Genomic DNA, 27525 nt, shown 5'->3' with positions numbered 1-27525 from the left:
AAGGTCATTCCATTTGTCCTTTTGTGTTTGAGCATGTTAGTAGCCTTGTAGCATGTTTGATCTTCCCAAGCAGGGATTGGAAATCAATAGAGGTGCGTCAGGGCTTTCCCAAGGTCGCACTCTTGGTCTCGGGGGAGCATTCAGGAGGGTTGTGTGTCTCACAGCATCTGGCCCTGTCGATGCTCCCCCTTTCCTACTGGTGTATCTGTAGCTCACATGCAGCGCAGCGCTGCAGATGCACCGTAAATCTCTTTTAAAGGGCTGTAGAGGGAAAAATACCTTATGTGGAGCTCTAGGTAACTTGGCTCCCATTATACAGCTTGTTTGGAGCTCGTGCCTCCATACCGAATGTACTAACATGTGGCATGTAAACCAGCTCGTTGTCCCTTCCATAGGTGTGCAAGAAATATACATTTGTTGAATTTGTGTGCGTTTTCTGGATCACGTGTAACTGGTTTATATCATGCAGTGCCACAAAGCGCTTCAAACCTGCGCAATTATTTCAAGCTTGTGCTGGGTCAAGGAAGCTCTAGCAAGGAAAATAGCTTGAAAAACGTGGTGCTTTTCTATTTAAGAATAACTTACGAGTTAGGCAGACTAAATCTATGCGTCACTGCTGTCTCCTCTCTGGCTGTCTTGATGAAGCAGATTCAATCAGTTTAGCAGATGCGTGTTTTATTATTATCCTGACTTCCAAAGCATCGCTTGCTTTGAACATCCCAAGACAAAGGCAGCTAATTAACAAATGAAATCAGCAAGCTGTGTAGTCCCAGCAGCTGAGAAAAGATGAGGCAGCAAATGTAGGCTGTGGTCCTGCTCTCCGTTGGGATGTATGAGACCCCTGGAGCTCAGCTGGGGTTGCAGGACATGGTCCGTGCTCACCAATGACGTGATGCCTCCAGTGCTTGGAGGGGATATCAAAGGATCTGCCCCACTTCTGTGCATCTCCCACACCAACATCTCTGACCGTGGTGATGCAATTCACAGTGCATTTAGATTAGACCCATTTTGAACAGCTTCTACTGGCTTTTCTATATGTTTTTTCTCTTTTTTGCAAGCTCGGGGATGTGCAAAGGGAATTCTTCCAATACGCTGTTTGGCATGCGCGTGCCATCTGGGTTTTTTTTGGTTCAATTCAAAGATTAAACACTGAAAAATTGAACCTAATGGTGGCATAAACCTCTGTGGAAAACATACTTCTGTAATTATTTTCATTTTGATTAATGCACTTTGACTACATAGCAACACCCGTGACTTCAGTTCGACTTAAAGAACGATTCAGTTACTTAACTCTATCAACCCAAAATCAACTTTTTAGGATTTTTTTTGATTCCTCTTGTAAAGCACATAAGAAATTCATCTTACTGAGCTTCCCCATGCTCAATCTTTGCCCATTGCAGTAAGATCTCCCTGTTTCTTCAGTGGTTTCTCCTCTTTCGTCGTGCCGGGTTCGTAGTGCCGCACCTGGAGCCCATGGCTGCCCTCCCAGCCCCTGCGTGTTCCAGAGCTTTGAGGGAACGACACCCACAGGCACTCACACACACGCACAGAGCTTTAAATAGGCTTTTTAAAAGTCTATTGGAAATGTGAGTGTCATTTGGTAACAATTCAATTAGACATTAAAACACAGCTCTGGAGAGCTTTCCCAAGTGGACGTGAATGCCACTGCAATCCAGGTGACTTTCAAACCGCCTGTCCATAGGCGAAGAATTTGGCAGCTGTATCCCTCTGCTGTAATAACTCTGCAGAACACCTTGGCAGCGTTCTAAAAAAGCATATTTTGTATTAAGTTTGCAGCTCTCACTCTGCCTGAGCAAAATATAGTCTTATATAACAGCCCAGTAAAACATGTGTCTGAGCCTGGCCGGCAGCAGGGCAGACGGTTCCGTGTACGCTCAAGCCTCCCAACAATTGCAAGCATTATTTTGTCTCCTATTAGCGCTGCTGCTTTTGCTTTGATGCAGCTGTCGATGGAAAGGAAAAAAAAAAAAAAATGAATCAGTCAAGTTCTGCAGTGCAAATTTTGTATTAATTGACCATTATGAAATGCTTTGGCAGAGGGCTCACTGCATTTGCATTCCCAGCTTGAATTCCTTTGAGATTTCCTTATGCTCGTACCAAAATCCATCTCCTCATAGTACAGTGCCATGCAGAAAGTGGGTGCCTGCCTCTCTGTTGTAGAGAAGAACCTGTGTTGGAGATGATGAGCACACATCCAGCATGGACCCATTGCAAGACAGCGCATAGCATGGGTGATTTCATAGAATCATAGAATGGTTTGGGTTGCAAGGACCTTCCCAGCTCCCCCAGTGCCCCCCCTGCCATGACAGGGACATCTTCACCAGCTCAGGTTGCTCAGAGCCCCGTCCAGCCTGGCCTGGGATGTCTCCAGGGATGGTTCATCCACCACCTCTCTGGCCAACCTGGGCCAGTGGTTCATCACCCTCAGTAGACTCATAGATGATGGCATCATAGCTTATGGTGTCATGGAGTACTTTAGGTTGGAAAGGACCTCTTGTCCAACCCCCTAGTCCAACCAGGGCCAATGTGATAGTTAAATTAGGTTGCTCAGGGCTGTGTCCAGTCAAACTTTGAAAGTCTCCAAGGACAGTGTCCCACAGCCTCTCTGGGCACTTGTCTGATTTCATAGGGAGTTCATTTTCACTTACAAGCAGGAGGAATCTCTCTGAGTGAAACTTATACCTATTGGCTTGTGGTCTTTTGCTTTGCACCTCTAAGAATTTGCTTTCATCTTCTCTACAAATTCCTGGTAGTCAGTCACAGAATCCCAGTATGGCCTGGGTTGGAAAAGCCCTCAGAGCTCATCCAGTCCAACCCTTGGTCCAACTCCATTGACTAGATCATGGCACTAAGTGCCATGTCCAATCTCAGTTTAAAAACCTCAAAGATATAAATTAGATCTCCCCTTCATCTTACCTTCTCCAGACTAGCCAAACCCAGCTCCCCCAGCATCTACTTGTGTGGCACCTGCTCCAGCCATCTCGTCATCTCGGTGGCCTCTGCGCTCACTCCAGCTCCAGTACATCCACATCTTGCCCTGGGCGGTGCTCAGGTTGTTGTCTCACAGCTGCAGGGTAGAGGAGAAGCATCGTTTCCCTGGACCTGCTGGCCTCATTCTTACTGTTGTAGCCTGGGATGTGGTTGTCCACCTCCTGTTGAGCTTCCTCAGTGGGCCCTCCAAGGCACGTTCTGTCGAGGTGTTGGTTACACACTAGCAGGTCTCGCAGTTGACTTAGGTCCTGTTTTTTGGCTTTAGGTCATTTAGTGTGTCCAGTCTTTAATAACTTCATAAAAAAGAAGGTGGGACAAGACTTGGATTCTGTGTGTTTCACCCAGGGGATGCACGTTCCTCTAAGGATGAGATATTTGAGGAGCTGTCCCCCGACTTGGTGTTGGACACTCTTGGCTGCCAGTCATTGTTCCTGGTCTAAGGATGAGCTTTAATAGGCAGACACTGGCAAGCACTTGCGTGTGGAATGTTTTGTTGTTGGTCACAATACAAGGAACAGGTGCTTTGGCCTAGAAATTCAAGCAAGCTCATTTCCTTCCTTTTATTTTGTGTTACATGAGCAGAGGACACGACGTTTCAGCTGTCTCATTCCTTTTCAAATGCTACTGTGATTTAAAATAACCTTTAAAACAAAAATGAAATCTCATTAGAAAATGCCACCCTAATTTGGAGCAACGGTTTCATAATTTGTTTCTCTGATATTAAATTAAATGTTTTGTAGAGCAGAATGAAGGTAACATTTACTTAAAATCCATGCATTATTACAAGATATTATTGCTCGAATTATTCCAAATTTTGGAACATGTTTTGTTTCTAATTAATCAAGAGACACTCAGGCTTTATTCTCGTTATGCAAATCAAAATGTAAGCATCTAAAGCATCATTTTTAAGTGCAAACTGCTTCTCGGTGTGGACGTTTGAAACATGCTCATCCGTTCAGAATGTTAACAGTGGGCTTCCTTTAATAATCCCATGTGCCTCAGCTCTAGCTGTTAAAAACTTATCAACCCCCACATTTTTTAAGAACTGCTGTGCTGATGGTCCATCTTGCACAGCACACTGTGGTGGTTGCAGTGGTGTTTGAGTGATACTTGGAGAAAGGACACAGGAGCAAAATACATGTGATTCTTCCCCAAATCACAGAATCCCAGCATGGCCTGGGTTGGAAAAGCCCTCAGAGATCATCCAGTCCAACCCTTGGTCCAACTCCAGCCCATTGACCAGATCATGGCACTAAGTGCCATGTCCAGTCTCAGTTTCAAACCCTCCAGGGCCGGTGAGTCCAGCACCTCCCTGGGCAGCCATTCCAATGCCTGACCACTCTCTGCACAGAATTGCTTTCTCATCTCCAGCCTCAGTTTCCCCTGGCAGAGTTGAAGCCCATGGCCCCTTGTCCTATTGCTGATGCCTGGGAGAAGAGCCCAATCCCCCCCTGGCTAGAACTGCCCTTCAGGTAGTTCTAGAGAGGGCTGAGCTCAGCTCTAAGCCTCCTCTTCTCCAGACTAAACAAGCCCAGCTCCCTCAGCCTCTCCCCATAGGGCTTGTGTTCCAGTCCCTTCCCCAGTCTTGTTGCTCTTCTCTGGACCCTCCAGCACTTCAATCTCTTTCCTGAGCTGAGGGTCCAGAACTGAACACAACACTCCAGGTGTGGCCTCCCCAATGCAGAGCACAGGGGAAGGGTCACTGCCCTTGTCCTGCTCACCACGCTGGTTTGGATACAGGACAGGACACCATTGGCCTTCTTGGCCACACTGTTGGCTCATGGCAGTTCACAACTGTCCTTGTGTCCAAGACCTTGGAAGAGGCACTGGGGTTTGGGGGTGGCATTGCCCTCGACACCAGTGATCATGCTGAGCTTTGAGCACCTCATTCTGCATTTCCCTGAACCGTGGCCTCAAATGTGATGAATTGACCTTTGGATAGTTACACGAGACTTTGCAAAGATAGGGTTAAATTTATGAATGATTAATTAAGGAGTACTTAAAGTGTAAGTTATATTTTGTTTTGAGGAAAAAGCACTGCTGCTAAGGTTCTGAAATGATTTCAGTCAAGGCCGAGTTGCACATGGGAAGGTGGCATTGCGATGTGGAGCAGACTGGATTGGTGCAGAGATAATTAGGCAAATTGTTCCCCCTCAATATGGGTAAGAGTGTCGTGACTGCAGGAGCCAAACCTGGACGTACCTTGGAACCACAGGGACTAGACTTAGAGAAGCAACCTTGGTGTCCAGCCTCCAGCTGCTCAAAGTTCTGCCCAAAGCTCACTAGAGAATTCCTGATCATGTTGTTTGGAGATTGAATGTTCATAACTAGTACATAGCGAAGATGACCAGTGCTTTTTTTTTTTACTCTTTCCTTCTTCATCATAATTATACCTTCAGGGAAAGCTCATAATAAACAGGGCTGAAACGCTGCAAACAAGAATCTACTTGTTCCTGATGGAATAAAGCCCAGATTCATTAATTAGACATACTCGCATTACAAGGGCTATCGTTATTCCTTCCCTATACGAGTGAATTCTGTCATGGGGATCTAATTTTCTTTGAGCTGATGTGGTGGGAGTAATTATATGATATCTGTATTTTAATCAGGAGAAGTGTGTTCTAAAGCCTGTGATGAATTTACCTTCTTGAAGTTAAATGGTTGTAACTGGAATAAGGGGATATGCATTAAATTACTGTATTAAATTGCTGCTTTAAAGGAAAGAAGGAAAACAGATGCATGCACATGATCTATGTTCTAGTGGATCCTACCATTAGGATGCAAATTAGTCTGTCTATTTATTTCTAAAGCTTTATAAACTATTTTGTCTAAGTGACATATTTAAATTAACATCCCATACAAGAAACAAGTACTAAAGATGAAAACCAGATGAAACCTGAGTATTAATGGAAACATAACAGAAATACAGTTGACATTATCGTATAAAAGATACCGTGTGTATTGTCATCTCCGAAAGCCTGGGTTGTAAATGAAGATGTAGTTGTGCTGGGATTCTGCTGCAGAAGTCCTAAAGGGTGTTTTGTAGCTTTTAGAGCTGTGTTGCCTGTTTTGCTCTTGATGTGTATACAAGATTATGCACATGCTTTCCAATGTTGAACAGTCATAGAGTCAACTGAGGCTTGACTTTTTCTCATTATTTTTTATTCCTTTTGTCTTTTCCAGATTTGGACGATCCAATAGTAACCGTCCACCAGAGCATCGGGGAGGCCAAGGAGCAGTTCTACTATGAGAGGACGGTGTTTCTCAGGTGCGTCGCCAACTCCAACCCGCCCGTGCGGTACAGCTGGCGGCGCGGCCAGGAGGTGCTGCTGCAGGGCTCGGATAAAGGAGTGGAGATCTACGAGCCCTTCTTCACCCAGGTATGGATGAAGAGGTGGCGCTTGGGTTTCCATCTGCACCGGGTTTATTGTTACGGGATCTGCTGGGTTTGTGGTGTGGGGAAGTGTCCATGCCCTCCAGGTAACTCCACCTCAGCACATGCACCCGTATGTTATCATAAGACTTTTCAATATAAATGATGTCTTTGATTTTTTTGTAAAATTATGAAATGGGGAAGGAGCAGGAGCCCTTTGGAAGCCATTTGGCCTGGGCTCTGCCAGCCCAAACCTCTGATTTGGCCGCTCTTTCCTAATCTTTTCCAACACAATGCAAAGTGATTCTGCAGAGCAGTTGCAGCCTAAAAAGCTTTTCAAGAAGGTTAAACTCTATAGCAATTCTCTATTTTGTTTTTTAATTCTATTCTGCCTTTCACTTCTTTGGATATAAGTTTTTGTTAAAGAACGACGCGCTTAAAAGATGAGGTGGCAATAAGGGAAAGAAGCGCTTTCCTAAGCCACAAAGGCAGACTGGGCCAGATTAGATCAGATTAATTTATTGTTAGCACATTTGCACAGTCTCCGAATAAAAAGGTGACATATCCTATTGTCTGTGGACAAAAGTGTGTTGGGCGCGTTTGCAAAAGAAAAAAGGCAAAAAGGAGAAGAAATTGTTTTGGAAAATCTCGAGCAATAACAAGTAAAGACAGAGGTGAAAACTGCCTGGTAATTTGGTCTTTGTAGCACAAAGCAACCTGCAACTTTCATAAATAATTTTCAGCTAATGATTTGAGAGCACCTTCATTTTTCCCTTTTATTGTACTTGACAGCTCTATATTGCTGCCGTGACTTGGTGTTGTACCCAGAAACACGGAGCCCGGAACCTTGCAGAGATGAGAATTAGATTACATAGGCAGGTTATTGGTCTCCTCAACGTGATGAGATTATTTTTAATTTCACATATATGGACCCAGTTTAGCAAAACTGGGGCTTGTTTGCTTGGACTCAAGTGTATAAACTGGAGTTTAATTAAAAAGTGAGAAACTCCTTTGACGGGAGGCTTTTTGTTTTATGTTTCAATATGGAAATGCCAATGATTACCTTCCCTATCATCTAATAAGAACTTATGAAATATGTCACATGAAATTACATGTTAAAATATATTTATTTATTGGTTACCAGGAGCATTCTTCCTGTCTGGGCTGAATTAATGGATAAATCAGCTTTTCGTGTTGATAGACGAAAGCTTATCCATAATCTTTTCACATCCATTGGAGGTCAGGTTGAGTGAGTGTATCTTGCCGTTGTGCCTATGAGATCCGATATACGTTTATAAGAGGAAAAGATGTAATTAAAGGTTCAGGAGTCATAAATGTCTACTACACATCTCAGCATAATAGATTCTGTTTATGGTAGGGTAGAAAACAGTGAGAGCTGATGGGAAGAGGGATGGAGAGATTTGACTGCAGAGCATCAAGAAATAGGAATTTGAGGTGGATTATCAACCTGGAAATCAAATGTAAAGGAAAACAAGTTTGAACACAACTAAATTTTCTAAGGTTTTGTACCTAAAAAAGGCACATTTTTCTCTCTGGTATTTGACTTTTTTTATTAAGTCATAATGCACCTGGAAAACTGGGCATGAGCAAATGAATTCTTGAACTTGGAACAGGGGTTTTTGATGAGTCGAGTAATGTTGGTTACTTATTTTATCTGCCATGAGGAAGAACAAAACAATGAACAAACATGCGCATTCTCCTCTGTGGGAGCGTTTGAAACGCTCAACTTTGCAAACTACAAATCTTGATGCAGAATTTTATCCTGAGAGTTTGCGTCGTCCACATCGCACGTTGTAATTGCGCAGCCTGAGTACCAGATTAAATTTGCTGGATTTACAATAATTATGCAATTAGGCATAATTGGACTAATTATCCAAAGCGATGAAGAAAATCTATACGTTTTTATAAATCCCTGCAATCTGGGGACATGATGGAGAACAGCATCGTGAGTTCAGCTCGGAGCCCAGTGCTGGGGGGTGAATCGATGGGGTGCAGCCGCCCCGTGTTTCCACGACTCCCCCACTTTGATTCGTCTAAACCGGGTCAGACTTTTCTAAACCTCTTCTAAAAGTAGGATCCATATCTTTAGGCGCAGCCTTTCAAAGGCTTGGTCTTTCCAACACTCCATCGGCCTGTGCTTAATTTTAATCACGTAATTTCTGTGGGACTGATTGCACGTACAAAGCACTTGAGTTCCAATACTCCAAACGTCTACCAAGCTTGATTTCAAGGACTTTCTTTTCTTTTCTGGCTAGCTCTAGCTTCTCTTTTATTGTAATTTTTTTTGCTGGATCTATACATACATTTTCACAAACTACCATTTTTTTTCCTTATGTAGACCTGGGCAGTTGGCACCCATGATATTGTTAAAAGCAATGAAATAGATTACTCAAGCTGTGGTAATATTACAAGTTGCTCAGCCTTAACAGGACACACAATAATGAACATTTTCCAAAGTTTGCTCTTCCGCTGCTTTGCGAGCCCATTATTCAGAGCATCTGCATCCCTGGGCTGGGTTTTGCCATCACCTTGTCTAAGCACGAGGCATTTTTAGCTTATCGCTATAAACGCAAGCAAAGACTTGAAAGCAAACAGCTTGAAAGCCTGGGGAGGTTTGTTATGGTAATGCTGGAGTGAATAATGTGCAGGTATTGACACGTATGGATTTGTCTGGTGTTTTTGCAGCCCTGACGCCGGCCGCCCCGATGGGCTTTGCTCTGTGCTCTGACATCTCTGCGCGCTCAGGAATGTGCATCTAACGCTCCCTTTGCCTTTTGCTACTGTTTTGCTAACGATACTGGAAGATTTTACATACGTATTTCACAACTCACTTTTCCTCCCGAGTCCCTGGTTCTGCAGTGCCCGTTTCACGTAGCACTGCAGTGCAAATCTCATCTTTTCCAGTTTTCCGAAGGAACTCCTTCATTACATATCTCGTTCAGGTCCCTGCTCCATCATTTACACCGCTGGCTAAAAATAAACTCCATCAGCAGCTCGTTTTCAAAGGAAAACAGCAGGATTTCTGTACCTTGTGATTTTTTTCATCATGTAGATTGTACCCTAAGATATATTATCCTGAATAATGCTGCGATTTGAAAGCCTCTGTCAAACTGATTTCCATCTTGCTGCTCTTTTTCTTCTGCGTTTGATATATAAGTGGGGCTACAGTTTTAGGTTATGCTGCCTTTCTTTTAGGTAATTAAACAAAAGGTGTTTTCTAGACCACTTCAGCATCTGATCCTAATTAACCACCTCCGCATCTCCCTTTTGTCTCCAAGGATGTGATGTAGTGCTCAATTTAGGTTATGGTTGGACCCAATGGTCTTGAGGGTCTCTTCCAACCCAAATGATGTACGATTCTAGAGCCGGGCTGCGTGTATCCCAGGTTGTCCCTGCGCTCAGTCCCGTCCTCATGCTCTCTCTTGCGCACACAGGGAGAGACGAAGATCCTGAAGCTGAAGAACCTGCGCCCTCAGGACTACGCGAATTACAGCTGCATCGCCTCGGTGAGGAATGTCTGCAGCATCCCCGACAAGATGGTCTCCTTCCGCCTCTCCAATAAAACAGGTGGGTCCCCGCAGCCGCCTTCGCCGCTCGTTCGATGTCCCCGCCGTCTTCTCCGCTTTGGTGTCATTCTCTTCAGGCACACGTGTTGTGACAGGTAGGAGCCGTTCAGGAGCGAGTCAGAGAAGCCGTTTGCAAGCGGTTTACTTTTTATCGCCCAAGTTGGGCTTCGAAGAGGAGTTTTGATGTATCGCTCTCAATATTTATGGCTCTTTGGGTTTTATATCGGGATTTACGTTTTCCCCCAGCGTCAGGGAGGCTCGTGGTTATGTATAGAATTCAAAGGAGATTCTGCAGCAAGGGAAGAGGAAGGGCCAGCTCGGTCAAGGCTGGATGTTAAAACAAATACTCAAATGCTGCTCGCAATGCTTTGTTGAGAGCTAATTAGTTTGGCTCAATAAAATATTTTAGGGAAAAAAATCAACCTTTTTCTATTTTTACATTGATTTAAACAGTCGGTTTTATATGATTGATTTGATATATTCTTACATCGATTTCAACATTGATTTCTTCCATTGATTTAAACACAGCTGTTTTCTTTCAGATTTAATTGGCTCAAATGAAAATACTTGAGCAGTTGTGTCAAAAGGCTTTGCAGGAGGATAACAAGGCATTTAGCTGCAGTCTCTGCCCGAGCTGGCTTCATGCTGTGCCATTTCTTGTGCGTTTGTTCCTCTCTTTGGGCTTGTCCCTGACCAAGCAAACAGTTGCGAATCTCCTTCTCTTCCTAGTTCTATCAGTGCTGTGTGTCTCGAGAGCCTCGTGCCAGCAGTTGCTCCCAAGAAGTTCCATTGGGAATGCTGCTTTCCAGGAGGATGGATGCTTCAGATTTTCACTCTCCTGAAGGCTCCGTGTCCAGGATCCGCAGAGGACACAGACCCTGAAACAGTTTATAAACCCGACGCCCAAGAGCAAAGTCCTCAGCTTAGACTTCTAACTAATTAGAAATTTCAGAGAAGCATTTTCTGGAGAACAGTCCTGCAGCAAATGTTGTAGCGTTTGAAAACTTCAGGTTCGATTAGTCTGGGTTATGCCTTAGTAGCGTATGCCTCTGGGCAATGAAAACAGGTAGTGAAAGGAGACAACAGCTGAGGCATTGACATGCTGAGCGCGTCTCAGATGATCTATGAATTTTATTTGCACTTGCACATTTCACGTTATTTCTGTCCTCGTGGCTTTTGTCCAAGGAGTTGCCTTCAGCTTGTGCTGAGTTTCTGGTTGGAGAGCAGGGCCGTCCAAACTGCGCTACGTACCGTTGCTGTACAAACCCACGCAAAGCACATCACAGCTCAGCTTCAAAGCAGGAGAGGGATTGCACTTGGCTTCAAAGGTACCTGGCAAAATGGTTTGGAAGCCCTTAAATTGCTTTCTCATTAGTTTTGCCAGGGAAAAATAATAAGAAAATCGTAATGTGCGGTTTGTTCTTCATTAGTTGCTCTGATTTCCTACCAGAAGAGGCGTGAAATCCTGTCTGCCATGGAGAGGTGGAACTGGTAGGTGGGAGCAGCTTCTCTCTCAACACTGATGGTGACAACTCATCCACCTTCATCCATGAGGACAAAGGGTGAGAATTGTTAGCACTCCCAGTTGGCAGAGCAATAGTTTTGCTGTTGGAGCCAGAAGTTTATGTCACAGTAATGGGGGAACATCAAATAGCTTAAGTATTCGAAAATGAGGACAGGTGGTCATGATCTAATTTTGCAACAAGGATGAATTATTTCCAACTTACAAATGTCGTGTTTATTTTGGGAGAAGGGTGTGTTGGTACATTAACAGCACTTGCTCTTCTGGAGTAATTTCCAAAGTAAGCAAGCCTGAAAAATTACAAAGATTTACACTTTCTCATGAAGAAATTGGTGGCAACCATCATCAAGGGCAAGATTACATATGTACAGTAATTACTGTAACAACTCATTAAAGACAATGACTGATGTGTTGATGACTCTGAGACACAACTTTTCTCATTGGGTATGACTTCATCCCATATAGAAGTTCATTGGTAGAACTCCACCTGGTGTAACTTAATAGAAGTTACGTAGATTGTAAATCCAGTGTAATCCAGGATAAATCCCAAGCAATGAAAATCAGAACCTGAACTTGATACGTGTCGATGTGGTTTTGATTTAGAGCTGGAGGCATGTTATGGAGGTGCCCACCTAATGGAAACAAAACAGAGGCAAACAGAAGTGTCTGCAAGGTGGCGAACATGCCCCATATTTATTGTAAATAATCTGCCTGAAAGTGAATTTAAATTCAGCTGCACGTTTTGGGATCACGATGTAACATTGCTGGCGGTTTGTCTGTTCTGCGTACACCAGGTCGATCAGAATCACTGGTGTGAGCAGGTTCTTTTGAACGTGACTGTTCACTGATGGGAGAGGTGACCGAGGGGACAGCTGAGGTTGCGGCAGCTGGGGGTTTCCCTCTCATTCCAGTAGCGATTTGGCTCGCTGGACACAGGGACAGCTGCATGGTGTGTCAGGCTCCCCTTGCTCAATTGGGAAGGCCTTTCCGTGCCGTGGATGCGCGCTCCAGCTTGGGTTGCTCAGGGACATGGGCTGGCCCAGCAGCCAGATGGGCTTTGCGAGGGCTCGTGGACCATCCGTGTGCGGTGGCTCATTATTCACCTCCGTGGATTGACGTGGCGCTCGCGGGGAAGCGGCTGCGCTGCAGGGATTGATTGTCACCGTGCAGCGGGACCTCTGCTCGTGCTGGAAGAGGTGTGCAATGATTTAACTCTTGCTGTGTGCCCGGAAACCCTTACTGCTCTCAGTGTCCTGCTCTCTGCATCCAGGGCCACCAGGGCTACTGGAGGGTGTCCAGAGGAGGCCATGAAGTTGCTGAAAGTTTGGAGGGGAAGCCGTATGGATAGCGGCTGAAGTCCCTGGGTTTGTTCAGCCTGGAGAAGACTAAGAGGAGACCTCATGGGCTGCAGGTTCCTCAGCAGGAGCAGGAGAGGCAGGGTGAGCTCTGCTCTTTGACAGTGACAGAGCCCAGGGAATGGCAGCAGATGTGCCAGGGAGGGGCAGTGGGACATGAGGAAAAGGTTCTTCCCCAGAGGTGCTGGACACTGAACCCAGGGAGGGGTCACAGCCCCAACCTGACAGTGTTCAACAAGAGACTGGACAACGTCCTCAAACACACAGGGTGACCTATGGGGTTGTCATTGCAGGGACAGGAGTTGGACTCGATGATGCTCATGGGTCCCTCCAGCTCAGGACATTCCATGATGCTATAAAGTTCTCACATATGACAGTCAAGTCACCTGATGAACCTTCTGCTTGATAATCTTCCTGTGTTGTTTGAGTTCGGTGTCAGAGGCGCACAAACCCATTTTCCTCTTATTTTCCCTCAGACGCTCTCAGGTTTCCCCCATTCCCTCAGCAGCAGCTGTAGGTGACTCAGGCCTGAGCACAGACACTTGTTTCACGGAGCATTGCAGAGCCAGGAGCTCCGCTGGTGCTCTCTGAACCGCAGGGTCACCCACACGTGTGTTCTGTGCGCACCCGAGTTGAGGGCTTGATTTGAGGAACACCAGCCCGAGTTGAGAGCTTGATTTGAGGAACACCAGCCCGAGTTGAGGGCTTGATTTGAGGAACACCAGCCCTGCCTTTGGGTGAGCAGCTCATGTTCCTGTTCACTGCCGCCTGCCAGCTTGTCCCTGTCACCTTTTTGTTTTCTGTGCTCGCTCCGTCTAGCTGATTATTTGATTGCATGTCGTGGCATCGCCAGAGTAATAATCAATGACTGTGCTAGAACCCATCCAAAGGAAACTTTCTGCCTATTTCTCCTTGAATAATTAGAGAGAGAATGAAGCTGATGCCATCAGATGAACGTGTATTCATCAGTATACTTTGGACCTGATGCAGGTTTAAAGTGTGGCGCATAGATGTCATTATGCACGCTCACACCCCCTTCATTTAACAGCAGTGTCTTAGTTGCATCTGTTCTGAGTCCGAAGCCGCAGATGCATCGTACACCTGGAGGTGCCGCGGGTGCGTTGGCATCATTTCTCAGATGCGGGGATTTCTTTGTTCCAGTGCACACCAGCTGAAAATACAAAGACCAAAGTGGATGTTGTAACGAGAGAAGCTGAGATCATCTCGGAAGCGCGTGACCGTGCGTATGCTGGAGCCCAAGATGACAATTAGCAGTAATATTGTACAGCAGCAGGTAGAGGCACTTGTTGAGCACAGGCCCGCTTTGTATCTAAAGGCAGCTATTACTCTGCAAATGTGTTATCTAAATAGATGAGACATTTGAAGGGAAGCAGCAGCGCCGCGGAGTGATTCACCTGCTGGCAGATGCTGCTGAGTGGCAGGAACAGAAATAGAAGCCAAGACGTGAGGAAGAGCAGCAAAGGGGCTAATTTTGCAGCGCTCGTTTGTTTTTAGTAGGCTGAGCCCCTTTAAAATCGGCACGTAGAAGTTAATTTGGACAAGTTGATGCAAGCAGGAGTTGTAAAAGCAAACGCAGCTGCTGTGCAACAAAATCTCGGGATTATTCTGACGAAGAGGAGCAGCTTGGATCCAGGCTCTGGGAAGAGGAGCAGCTGTGAGGGTGTCACACTGTATCATGACCTCCACACTTTCTGTCTATATTTCTTATTTCTGTTGCTCTACTACATCCATGCTCTACCCAAAAAGAAATGAAATTGGTCCAGTTCTGGGTCCTGTTCTCCCCATTGGGCTTTTCTTGCTGCGGTCCCATCTCAGCCCAGTGCCTGGCAGGGCACTCACACGTCTTTTCCCCATTCAAGTTTTTCACCCTCTTAGTGTATTTGTATTCCTGAAATCAGTGAAGTTTTTTCCTCCAAACAGTTCTTGCAGTTTGAAACGGCAAGAGGCACAGAAGTCAGAGCTGGCAGGAGGGCGCAGTGTTACAGGTCGGGTCCAGTTTGGGGCTGCCCAGACCAAGAAGGACAAGGAATTACTGGGGGGAGTCCATGGGACGGACACAAAGATGCTGATGGGTCTAGAGCATCTTTGTGATGAGGAGACACTGGGGGAGCTGGGGCTGTTCAGCTGGAAAAGAGAAGCTGAGAGGGGTCTGATCAATATGATCAATATCTCAGGGTGGATGTCAGAGGATGGACCAGACTCTGTTCAGTGGTGCCCAGTGCCAGGGTGAGGGGCAACGGGCACAGACTGAAACACAGGAGGGTCCATGTGAACATGAGCAGGAACTTGTTTGCTGGGAGGTGCCAGAGCCTGGCCCAGGCTGCCCAGAGCGGGTGTGGAGTCTCCTGCTCTGAGACATTCAAACCCCCTGGACCCACCTGTGTGATCTGCTCTGTGACCCTGCGTGAGCAGAGGGTTGCACTGGGGGATCTCCAGAGCTCCCTTCAACCCCAACTGCTCTGTGATTCTGTGTGTAATCTCATAGGAGTGAGTCTCAAACACCTTTCACATCCCCTCTTCTCACTTATGAGTGTTTTGGAATCACTACCTTGATTTCTCTCTTATATCTTCTCATCCTCTTGCCTTGTCTTTAATAAGACCTTCGATATGACCTCCCAGCGTCCTCATATCCAGATCTATGAGATGTGAATGATTAGTAGAAAATTGTCTGGACTTTGAGCTTGAAGAGCAGCGTGATGTCCAACTGGCGGTCATTTGCTCACGTCATCCCTCGGAGATCCAAACTGGGAACCATAATGTACAAAATAATTATGAAGGGCCAAAAGAGGGGTCTTGGCAGGCTGGAGAAAAGGTGAAGCAGCTTCTGTGGTTCAAGCAAGCAGACTAAAAGGCAAAACGGTGTCATGGAAGTCGTCGTCTGTGTAAGAACTGAAGTACGGCTTAAAGAGCGATGGCCCTGCCTTAGCCTGGACCACACACTGCGCAGGAGGTGCTGCTTTTGAAGGTGCTCAGCAGGAGCAGGTACGGTCTCCTTTAGAAACACAGGAGCTGTGTTATTCCAAGCGTAATTCTGCTCTGTGTCAAATAGGAGTTATTGACAAGGGATATTAAATCTGCCACCAGTTTGCATGTGACTCACTAATTAATCTCCTGAGCTGGGAAAGGTAACTTCAGATATAGCCAGCTCTGAGTCACCTAAATGCCCGGATCTAACAATAACATGAACAGATCCTTTGAAGTGCATTCATTGTTTCAAAGTCTCAGAGAAAAGGAATCATGTTAACCAAGAAAACCACTGAAATTCAGGGCTGCTTCTGATATTTCTTCTAATATGACTGAGTAAAAGCAAGTAGAACCTTTACCTTGATCTACAGAACATTTTTGGTGGCACAGATTAATTTGAAAATGAATATTAATTTGCATATTAGCAGCTGGTTCAGGCTGCTTAGTGCAGGTGATCATTGATACATAATATTGAGGCCAATTTTTGGCAGCCTCCAATATAGAACTAATCCACAACAGTAACTTTTACCAAGAAAGATGAGTATTTCAATATGTGGTATTTTAGCTGTATGACATAGCTCATTCAGATCACAGCTGAAGCTGGTGTTCTGTCTGGCGCGTGTGGTGGGGAAGCAAATTGGAAAAGGCTTAATTCACTTCTAATCTCTTCATTAAGCAGTCGTCTGTCACGATGAACTCGCTTTGTTTCCTTTCATTCAGATAATACAGGGTAAAGAGAATGATCTCCTTTTGACAAGAAGTATTTCTTTTAGCATCCCCTGGCATTGTCAGGGTGTGTGACAACAAGGTGTGATCCTGCACTGAACAACTGCTCCCCAGGAACAAGCGCCAGGAGCAGAGGAAACGGCCTCAAGTTGCGCCAGGGGAGGTTGAGGTTGGATGTGGGAACAATTTGTTCCCCAAAGGGCTGTGGGGCATTGGAACAGGCTGCCCAGGGCAGTGCTGGAGTCACCAGCCCTGGAGGGCTGGACAGACGGACATGAGGTTCTCAGGACATGGGGCAGTGCTGAGGTGGGTTATGGTTGGACTCCATGATCTTGATGGTCTCTTCCAACCAAAATGATTCTCTGATTCTATAACATTTTGTATACGTGAAGATGGTTTTCTTGTCCCATCTCTTCTGTTGGATGATGAAGCTGGCTCCTTATTCTTTGTCTATGAGTCCCATCATCTCTGCCTCACACTGTTCCTGTTGATCTCCTCTGCCCATCTCCTCGGTGAAGTTCAGGACATGCAAAGCACTCCAGCACACGCAGCACCGTAACCGTGGGGTTCAACACAGGGCCTGTTCCATACATTTCCCAACAAAGTTCTTGTTTATGCATCCGTGCATGAGAACTCCCTTTTAGCGAGCACACATGGACAATATTTGCTCTGTGTCCAGATCGCTGCCTGCAACCCTGAGGGGCCTTTCTCCTCATTAGCCAGTCATTCCCAATCTACTAATGGCATGGGTGATTGTTGCTGTTGTGAGATGGGGTTTTTCTCACCTCAAGAGCAGTCTGGAAGCCGAGATGTCTGTAGTGCTCTGGCTGCTCAGGGAGTACTGAACCCCAAAGAGCAATTCATCCCATCTATTTCTGGAGAGCAGGAATTGTGCTTTGGGGGTGCTGGTATCTCATCGAGACACATGAACTCGGATTGCCTGCCTGACTTTCGGATGGTTGAATTTAGCCGGGATGAATTTAAGCCTACGTGTACAACCCTGCATCTAAATATAGTGACGAAGGGGAGGGTTTGACGATGGGGTTAAGCTGATTGAGCGCTGCTCTGCCGCTCAAGGGAGGATCCTGCCTTCCCTTCATACCCTCTTGATAAAACGTCCACAGGATGAATAGTTGCTACAGTGTGGGAGCTGGGAGCTATTGTAGTTGTCTCCAGAGCGTAACCACCGAGGAAGTGCTCTGAATAGCAAACGTACCCGCCTCCCTCCCTCCCCGGCACAGCCATCAATGCCACAGCTGTGCGTGAACGGCAGCGCGAGCAGAGCGCGGCTCAGCAGAGCGCGGCTCAGCAAAGCACGGCTCAGCAAAGCGCGGCTGCTGCGGGGTGAAAGCAGCCGGGCAAACCGGGAATAGAGAGATGAGTCATCGGAGCTGCGTCCCCGCTGCCTGAAAAACTGACGATTTCAGGAAAAAAACAACTAACAGCTTGGAGGAGGAAAGCAAAGGCTGTTGAGGATAGAGGGGGAGCGCAGGGTTACCTGCCTGGCGCTCCAGGCCAGCTCACTTGCACATACGTGAGCATAGAAACACCGAGGTGTACTGAAAATGGGCCTGGTTAAATATAATCTAATTATTTGCTTCATTTCTTTCCTGTAAGTCCCCTCTCTGCTTCCCCTGCAATGTCGTAATTTTCCCGTTTTGGTAGTGTGCCTGGACAAAACGAGCTTGTACTTTATTCAACTGTTAAGGCTCTTTATTGTGGTGGCAAGCCCGGCAGAAACTGAAGAATGGAAGTTGTTGGTTTGATGGGGGTTGGTTGGTGTTGGTTGGTTGGTTGGTTGGTTGTGTTTTATCTCTGAGCAGGTAGCACATTCAGATTGAGCAATGATTGCTGATACATGGGGGACACATGCACCCCCAGGCTGAGCTTAAGACTCGCAGACTAAGGGGCGGCTCTGGCAGTCATGGGGGGAACGAACCACCCCTTGGGGCTACAGCAGCTCTGGGGGCTTTTGCAAGAGAATCCACCCCATATGTGTCAGAGTAAACCCTAAACCACTTGCAATACTGAAGGGTGGTTCGGGAATGTGTCACGTCTCTAATTGTATGTATTAAGTCAAAAAAAGCATATGTGCCTGGAAGAACCGGGATTTGAGAACTTTGTATCTTCTGCCTCTGGGAGTGCTGGTATTTTAAAGGCAGTGGAAATGGCGAAAAGAGCAAGTAAAACAAAGGTTGAGGTGGGTAGTAAATGTTGCTGTGTCTAAACATGAAGTTTTCTAGAACTGGAAGTCATTAGAGCAGGAGTATTTTGCTACTCTTGCCCATGGATTGCGTGCAGCACCTGGACAAGATGCCACTGAAGTTCAGAGCTCTACAGATCTGGTCGCTACTTGACAGTGACTATAAAAGTACGTTTGCAGTGAGGGTGATGGAGCGCTGGCACAGGCTGCCCAGGGAGCTGTGGAGGCTGCATCTGCAGAGAAAGTCAAAAGCCATCTGGACACAACCCTGGGCAACCTGTGGTACGGACCTCCAGAGACGCCTCCAACCTCAACCAATGGGTAGGGCTGTCAGCAGTCAGAAGGGTACGGCTGTCTCAGTAGCAACAGAGAGGGTAGAGTTACAACTGTTTGGGTTGAAGGACCTTCCCAGCTCCCCAGTGCCCCCCCTGCCATGAGCAGGGACATCTGCACCAGCTCAGGTTGCTCAGAGCCCCGTCCAGCCTGGCCTGGGATGTCTCCAGGGATGGTTCAGCCACCACCTCTCTGGGTAAAGCAGAAAAGGGTGGGTATATAAAAATTATTTCCATTGGTGTTCAGTTTTGGGGTGTATTTTTGTTTCATTTTTGATTGGAGATGTTTTTTAGGGTGCTGTTGGTTGGGTTTTTTTAAGGACTATTGATGGGAAGAAAGGACCTACCGTATTACAGCATAGTGTGGTAGTGTGGTCAATGAAAAGGGTATTTTTACCCTGTAATTTAAAATCTGGACTTCAGCTGGGAATTATCATCTATTCTTTTTTGAACTTGACTGAGTAAATAAGTACAGAAATGGTGCTCCCAGCCCAGCAGGGACCTCAAATGTCCTCTCTTTCTGCTCTGACTTGAAAGGGACTATTCATAATGTGTATAGTTAGGAGTATATGCATTGTATTCCTGCAAGAAATTGTGGCTGTAAATTAAACAGATGCATACACACAAGTATATATGAAAGTATAATTCAATTACGTTCTATTACTTCAGTTCTGCATATGAAATAATTCACAAAACTGGAGGAAATAATGTCTTTTCATTTTTATTCATCGTAGATGAGTCAGTTGTCAAGGACACGACTTTCTGCCTCTGCTTTGATATTGCTATTAAAGTATTAGTTTTCCTTTGCATTCCCAGTAATCCCTAAAGCCAATTGTGACATTTTCTCAAATCCATATACCCACTCTAAATACATATATTTATCTCACTGTAATTGTAACGTCCACTGGTGCCAGATTTTTTCCCATTTGCTATTGATGACAGATATCTTCTTCCTCCCAGTGTAGTATAGTACCTGTCTCAGATACTCATCCCAGGCACCAGCACTTTGCTTCCTCACCGCTCAGCAGAGCTCAGGATCGGGCCATTGATTAGAAGACGTTTCCAGTCTCTGCCCATGGTGCCGTGGCAGCTCCGCTTCAACTGGAAGCATCTTCTTGTAGAGCTGGGCTCTTAGGTCAAAGGTGCTTGGTAAAGTGGCATTGGTAAGGGTGTATCTTAGGGTGTTAATGATGACTTAGTGATCTGAGAAGCTGTTGCCCCAGTCACTGATCAAAACCGGTGAGCGTTGCACGCTGCGTTACTGCTCTGTGAGGGCTGGTGTGTGTTGGAGCCACGTTTTATAATTAATCTCCGCCTCTGTCATCGGTGCCTCACTTGTCTTGTGCACACATGTTAATGGTAGGTAAAAAAGAGATAAAATTGATGCAATTTTGATCTAAACTCTCCATAGTTACATGGCTATGTGTTGTGGCCCCGTGTGCTTCCCGTCGCACTTTGTCACCCGCGCTGCTGAGTTCACAGCCGGCTCCGCAGTCCGTGGAACGCACCGCACGTGCGAGCGAAACTTGCCCGCGCAAGCCTGTGAGTTGAAGTGGCTTTACCGAGGATGCAGCTGCAACGTGAACGGGGCCCGCGCGGTTTGGCTGGGCGTGAGGAGCGCCTTGTTCCCGCGGGCTGAGCTCGCCGCGGCGCTGTGGCCGCCTTTGTCCCCCGCCAAACCACCCACCGCTCGGCAAAGTGGGGCTGGTGCTCAGCAACCCCGACTTCGAAAGGGCAGAAAAGATGCAGAGCACTTTTGAACACTTGGCCGTGCCCATTGCCATGTCCAAACGGGATATTTGGAAAGCTTGTTCCGTGCGCTCACCCGTGGAGATATTTACCAAAGCTTGCTATCGTTTGATAATTAATTTTAACATTCCTATCAAAGAGTCGAAAGAAAGTGTCCGCTGGGCAGGTTGCCAGGCTGGGTCTCTGCTGGTGCCAGGGTGGAAATTCAGGCTGGGAGATGCTTTGCTTGTCCAACTGGATGTCCCAGCGTTCATCTCAATCCTGGTGGCGGGTGGTCACCTAAGCCAGACCTGAGCCAGGGTGAAGCTTTGGAAGTGGCTATGAGGGTCACAATACACTTTGTTTAGTATGGTCTCCCTTTGGCAGGGACGTTCTGGGTGCATTAGGAACTCTGTATAAATGTATAAGATGGCCTAGGTGAGCACCTCCTGTGTGTCTGTCAGTTTTATTGCACAGTTGTGTTGGTTCTGATGCTCAGCTTTCCAAATCGGTACTGATCAATGCTTACAACTCCAAAATCCACCACTCTTCAACTCTACATGAAACTGAGGAGGTCGGTCCTGTGTCTGTGTGTGCCCATCTGTGCCAGCGTGTCTCCGTGACCCGGGGGTTTGTAATGTGAACAGATGGAACGCTGGGGCTATGGGGGAGGAAACGAAAAAATTCAGGTTAGTTTGGAGAGGAGATGAATAGGAAGGAAGACAATGACAATGCAAGATTAAACTAAATCCAGAAGAACATAGCAGTGGAAAAGAGTGAAATACATCCCTACCTTTCGATGGGGTTTTGTGGGATCTGCAAGAGGTAAGCAGAAGCCGAGGGGCTCATCCTTGTGCCAGGAGGCAGCTGTTCAGCAGAGGGAACTTCTGGGCTGGTGCAGTCGCCCAACTTGTCTTTTGGTTGCACGTCCCCCTGCTGAGCGCTGCGGGCTCTGAAGCGCTTGAGTTGCACAGCGTCCTCCATGGGAGAAGAGCCCTGTGTACACGTGGCCGCCAGCCTCGGCGAAAACACATTTTATTAAACAGAATCAAGGTTGGAGGCGTGAATTGCTGCCTTACTGTCACTGCAATGCATGGCTTTGCAAATGCCCTCGGTTGGGACCGTGTGGAAGCTTGTTTGTAAGGATGCAAGTGGTTTCTTGAGCCTCACGTTTGTCTTCCTGCTCCCCTGGTTGGTGCGGATGCCATTGGGTAAAACCACTGGCACCGTGGGGGCTGAAGCATAGGAACGGTGTACATAGGAACGGTGTACATAGGAACAGTGTACATAGGAACGGTGTACATAGGAACAGTGTACATAGGAACGGCAAACCCAGCGCATTTCGGACTCGTAGCAGGAATACGCAAGCGCATGTACTCGTTTTTACAAGTGTGATTTAGTAAGAGTCAGATCCGTGGGAGAAGTCTTTATCTCCTCTTCCTTCTGACTCAATTACATGATTTCCTTCTATCTAAACAAATATCACAGCTTGAGCTGGGGCTTAATAGTGGGTCTCCTGGTTGGAGCTCAATCACGTTAGATGCTTTACAAATGCAAAGAATGTATTAGCGCATACATTGTCCTTTTGAATCAGGTCTCATGTTTGTCCTTAACAGGAGCCCATAAGAGACGTTTCAGAAGATGCATAGAGAAGCTGCAGTAGACAGATATATGATAGTCTACCCTCCCAGTCCAGAAAAATATACCATTTTATGCCCTGAAGCACGAGTTTAATTCATCCTTCAACAATATTTTGGTATAGTCATCAGCTATTATAATTGCTCGGGATCATCTTGTCATCTTTATAAATGCCTGCCCCATTTTTTTAATCATGCTGCCCCACGAGAAAATGAATTACACGTTTGAGATTCATGCTGTATATAATGATTAGCCCCAAAGTTTGCAAATAAATAGAGACAACAAATCCATTTTAGAGGGGGATTAGGCCAAAATTTCAGTTTTCTGAAGGTGCCGGGGTCTAAGAGGATTTGCAGAACACTGGGATCAATGGGAGGTTAGCACAGGGACGTTGTTAAGAACAACTGTTTCTGCCCATTCCCATCTGTAGGCTCCTGAGGCATTTGTAGATCCTGATCCTAAAGGTGGGATTGATGTCACCCATCTTCCACCATCTGAGGCTTACCTGTCCGGATTAAACTGATCCTTGGGCTCTGTCTGCAGCCAGCAGGGAGGAATGGGTGGTGCAGGGAAGGCTCTGCCCAGAAGATAGCTCGGGGTAGATAAGAGCAATTGGAGGTTGGCAGGACCTCCTGCTGTCACTGACACTCCAACAGGGAGCGATCTCACACGATAGCGAGCTCTGCTTCCCCAGCTCTGACGAGAGCTGCTCCTAAACGTGGTGTCTAACAGATGATTGCTCAGAAAATCTGGGAGAGAGAGAGATTGTACAGCACCCCTGAGCAACCCAGCCCAGCACTGTCCCTACTGCTATACGGAATTTTGTTGTTCACAGTATCACAGTATTTTTGGGATTGGAAGGGACCTGGAAAGCTCATCCAGTGCAATCCCCCCATGGAGCAGGAACACCCAGCTGAGGTTACACAGGAAGGTGTCCAGGCGGGTTGGAATGTTTGCACAGAAGGAGACTCCACAACCCCCTGGGCAGCCTGGGCCAGGCTCTGACACCCTCACCAGGAAGAAGTTTCTTGTCAAATTAAAGTGGAACCTCTTGTGTTCCAGCTTGACCCCATTACCCCTTGTCTTATCATTGTTTGCCACCGAGAAGAGCCTGGCTCCATCCTCTTCACACTCACCCTCTATATATTTATAAACATTAATAAGGTCCCCCCTCAGTCTCCTCTTCTCCAAACTAAAGAGCCCCAGCTCCCTCAGCCTTTCCTCACACGGGAGATGCTCCACTCCCTGCAGCATCTTGGTGGCTGCGCTGGACTCTCTGCAGCAGTTCCCTGTCCTGCTGGAACTGAGGGGCCACAGCTGGACACAAGATTCCAGGTGTGGTCTCCCCAGGGCAGAGCAGAGGGGCAGGAGAACCTCTCTGACCTACTGACCACCCCCTTCTAACCCACCCCAGGTCCCATTGGCTTCCTGGCCACAAGGGCCCAGTGCTGGCTCATGGTCACCCTGCTGTCCCCAGGACCCCCAGCTCCCTTTCCCCTACACTGCTCTCTAATAGGTCATTCCCCAACTTATACTGGAACCTGGGGTTGTTCCTGCCCAGATTCAAGACTCTACACTTGCCCTTGTTAAATTCCATCAGGTTATTCCCCGCCCAACTCTCCAGCCTGTCCAGGTCTCTGATGGCAGCACAGCTTCCAGTGTCACCACTCCTCCCAGCTCGGTGTCACCAGCAAACTTGCTGATAGTCACTCTATTCCCTTGTCCAAATCATTGATGAATATATTGAATAATACGGCCCCAGCACTGCCCCTGAGGCACTGCACTGGATACTGGCCTCAACTGGACTCCACACCACTGACTACCACTGCATTCCCATGTAATCCCTAAAGCCAATTGTGACATTTTCTCAAATCCATATACCTTTGTTACTCCTGTCTGTGCTTTGTGGTCCCACTCTGCGTTGAGAAGCAGCTGTTTGCAGCTGCACTGCTGCAGCAGCCTGTGGGGAGCAGGTAGAGTGTTCCTCCGGTTTAGGGGGAAAAGCCTTTCCGGATGGAGTCAAACAGGGAAGCTGGCTGGGAAAGCAGACCTGCAGAATCACTGTATGCTGTTAATTAACCCAAGGCAATTAATACAGGTCTTCCAGCAGGTGACTAAACTTGTGATTTAGCCCTGTGTGTTTCCACATCTAAGTCTGGGCAGATGTAGAGAAGTGAACACAAGCACCCTCCAACTTTGAGCTTTCTGCCACCCCATGGTGTACGTGGGCATTGCTGCAGTTACCGAGCTTTTGGGATTTTCACCATTTGCCTCCTTCATTCCCCGGCTGACTCTCCCTGCTGCTTTTGCCCTCTCCCTTTAATTTCTGAAATAACCAGAGCCATGATGAGAAACCATGGGTCACCTGCTCGTGTTTGGCCCATGAGCAGTTGGGTGTTGATGACCATCTTTCCCCATCCTTGTGCCCTTGTGGCCAGGAAGCCAATGGTACCTGGGATGGGTTAGAAGGGGGTGGTCAGTAGGTCAGAGAGGTTCTCCTGCCCCTCTGCTCTGCCCTGGGGAGACCACACCTGGAATCTTGTGTCCAGTTGTGGCCCCTCAGTTCCAGCAGGACAGGGAACTGCTGCAGAGAGTCCAGCGCAGCCACCAAGATGCTGCAGGGAGTGGAGCATCTCCCGTGTGAGGAAAGGCTGAGGGAGCTGGGGCTCTGGAGCTGGACAAGAGGACACTGAGGGGGGACTCATTCCTGGGGATCAATATGGAAAGGGGCAGTGTCAGGAGGATGTAGCCAGGCTCTGCTGGTGACAACCAGGGACAGGACAAGGCGCAATGGGTGCAAACTGGAACACAGGAGGTTCCACTTTAATTTGAGAAGAGACTTGTTCCTGGTGAGGGTGTCAGAGCCTGGAACAGGCTGCCCAGGGGGTTGTGGAGTCTCCTTCTGTGCAGACATTCCAACCCGCCTGGACACCTTCCTGTGTAACCTCATCTGGGTGTTCCTGCTCCATGGGGGGATTGCACTGGGTGAGCTTTCCAGGGCCCTCCAACCCCTGACATTCTGGGATTCTGTGATTCTGTGGTCCCTGGCTGGAAGGAGGAGAGGTCGATGCTGGTTTTACTGGGAGTGGAGGTTGTGCTCCCAGACATGGGGACGGCAGCAGGACTGGGCGTATTTCAGCAGTGGAAGGACAATGTCCACCAGGGAACTTCCAGTCTCTGCATTCCTAGGCCAGAACTTGGCAGCGTGTACATGACACAATATGAGTCAAACAGTGCAGCAGACCCTGTTCGATCCTCAGTTTCACAATAAAGCTGAAAATAAGAGGTTCTGTGTTACTGGTGCATTGTGATATCATGCTGATTATCTATAGGGTTTCAAGCAGAGACAACCATCAAAATAATAGCTCGTTGTTGCTTGTATTCATATTCTATTCATAATAGGTGTTTGACCCTTTACATGCTACACTGAGTTTCATTTGCTGGAAACCTTAACATCCCTTATGAATTTCTTAATGTTCTTTAGTTGAAATCAGGCTTCTAGCGGTACTAGTTGAGTGTGTTGCTGAGATTTTGTTTGTGTTTGTGTAGTGGGATAGGTTGTACTTAAGGGGAACATGTGGTGTGAGCAAAGAGGAATTGCGGTATGCAGACCATCATTTTCCTGTACTTACTGTTTCAAATGCTGCGATGAAAAGGATGTATCACAGCATTTTATCACATCGTCTGCTCTGTCTGTCTGCCTGAAGGACGGCAAAGGGCCTCCTTTCATCTGCGGGATTATGAGGCCATTGCGGTAAACAGCAGCACCAGGTTGGGTTGGCGTTGTTGGAGCTTTCATCTTTCGTTCTAAGTTTCGAAGCGTTATTTGTGGTTTCGTTGCTCCCTGTCTCATGACTCGATGTTCAGTGGGAGCCGAGAGGGTTCCTTACCCGAGTCGTTCAGGAAAATGGTTAAACTGGAGAGGGCAGGAGGGACAAAGAGGGGCCAGCTGGGTGCTTCCTCTTGGTTGGCCATGACCCTGCAGGTCTGGAGCTCAGCTCTGGTCGCACAGCAGGTATCTGGACCCCTGTTTCTGCCACCTTCACCCAAGCAAAATCTTCTTAAGCACAAAACATGACATACTGCCCAGTTTCATGCCTCTAATCCCAAAACAGGGGTCCATCAGCTGATGGATGCATCAACTGATGAAAGAATACCAGGTGGGGGACACAAGCAAAGGGACACGGTTAGTGGGCTGACTTGTTTTCTGTCTGTGTTTTTAGCCAGTTTCTTCACCTTTAAGTTGGTTACATGAACCCAGTAATTTATCGTGGGGAGTATATGTGGGGTGTCAGGGCGGAGGAGCTGGAAGAGGCGACTTTGCTCTGGTTCAGAGAAAGCTGATTCCTCTGGGCTGAACCAAACAGAACAAACTCAGGTTTTCTAGTTGACTCATGTATTTGCCTTTAGTGATTAGTGTGTATTCCTTTAATATTGAAATAAGATTCATATATTTAGCAGAACACACAAGAGAATATCTCTGTAATAATGAGGAGAGTGATATCGGTTTTGAGTGTAACATTTTTATTTCCATTTTTTTTATTGTCAGGTTTTCTAGGATTCTTTGCCCAGACTTTCAATCCTTCACATTTCTGCCTATGTTTATTTAGTGTTGCAGCTTTTCCTGTCCTAGTAATATGTATTTATATACTGGCTCATGCAGGTTAGGGTATGCCTTCAAGCAAAGGCTGAATTCGGCAAGGGCAGAGCCCTCAACACAAATAACAGGGGATGCCACAGCTCAGGTTATGATTTTAAATCCCAGCATCCAAAATGAATTGCCCTGCCCTGTCCCTTCGTACCGAGCATTTCTGGTGCTCGTCTTCTGCAAGTATTTCATGGAACAGAAGAGGCAAGAAGAGAGAATGAAACTTAACCACTTTCTTCCTTTTGAGCATCATCTTCCCATTGGCCTGTGCTGCAATGTAGCTCAGCTGCTTTGGTGGTGCTGCCCAAGGGAAGCCCCTCCAGCTGCTCATGGGATGTTTTATGGGGCTTCTCTTATTCTGTTATGGATAGGGACCCAAGTCTGCAGCTCTCCCACGTGTCCGTGGGAGCTGGAGC

General features: G+C 46.9%; 1 protein-coding gene across 2 annotated transcripts in view; it reads left to right on the top strand.

Moving 5' to 3' along the window:
• MDGA2 (MAM domain containing glycosylphosphatidylinositol anchor 2) overlaps positions 1-27525 on the top strand; it is a gene marked incomplete at both ends in the record, with an annotated part of 309300 nt that overhangs the window by 177872 nt on the left and 103903 nt on the right. The window contains 2 exons of one of the 2 annotated variants that reach the window (XM_080345156.1): positions 6196-6392; positions 9841-9973. In XM_080345156.1, coding sequence (XP_080201282.1) covers positions 6196-6392; positions 9841-9973 — 330 coding nt within the window. Of the gene's footprint in view, positions 1-6195; positions 6405-9840; positions 9974-27525 lie in introns of both variants that reach the window. The other variant, XM_080345155.1, reaches the window with a different exon arrangement.

The sequence above is a fragment of the Nesoenas mayeri genome, assembly GCF_963082525.1.
Source record: "Nesoenas mayeri genome assembly, chromosome: 5".
Taxonomy (NCBI): Eukaryota; Metazoa; Chordata; class Aves; order Columbiformes; family Columbidae; genus Nesoenas; species Nesoenas mayeri.
Note: the sequence above shows the minus strand (reverse complement) of the source record. Positions and strands in the feature narration are given on the sequence as shown.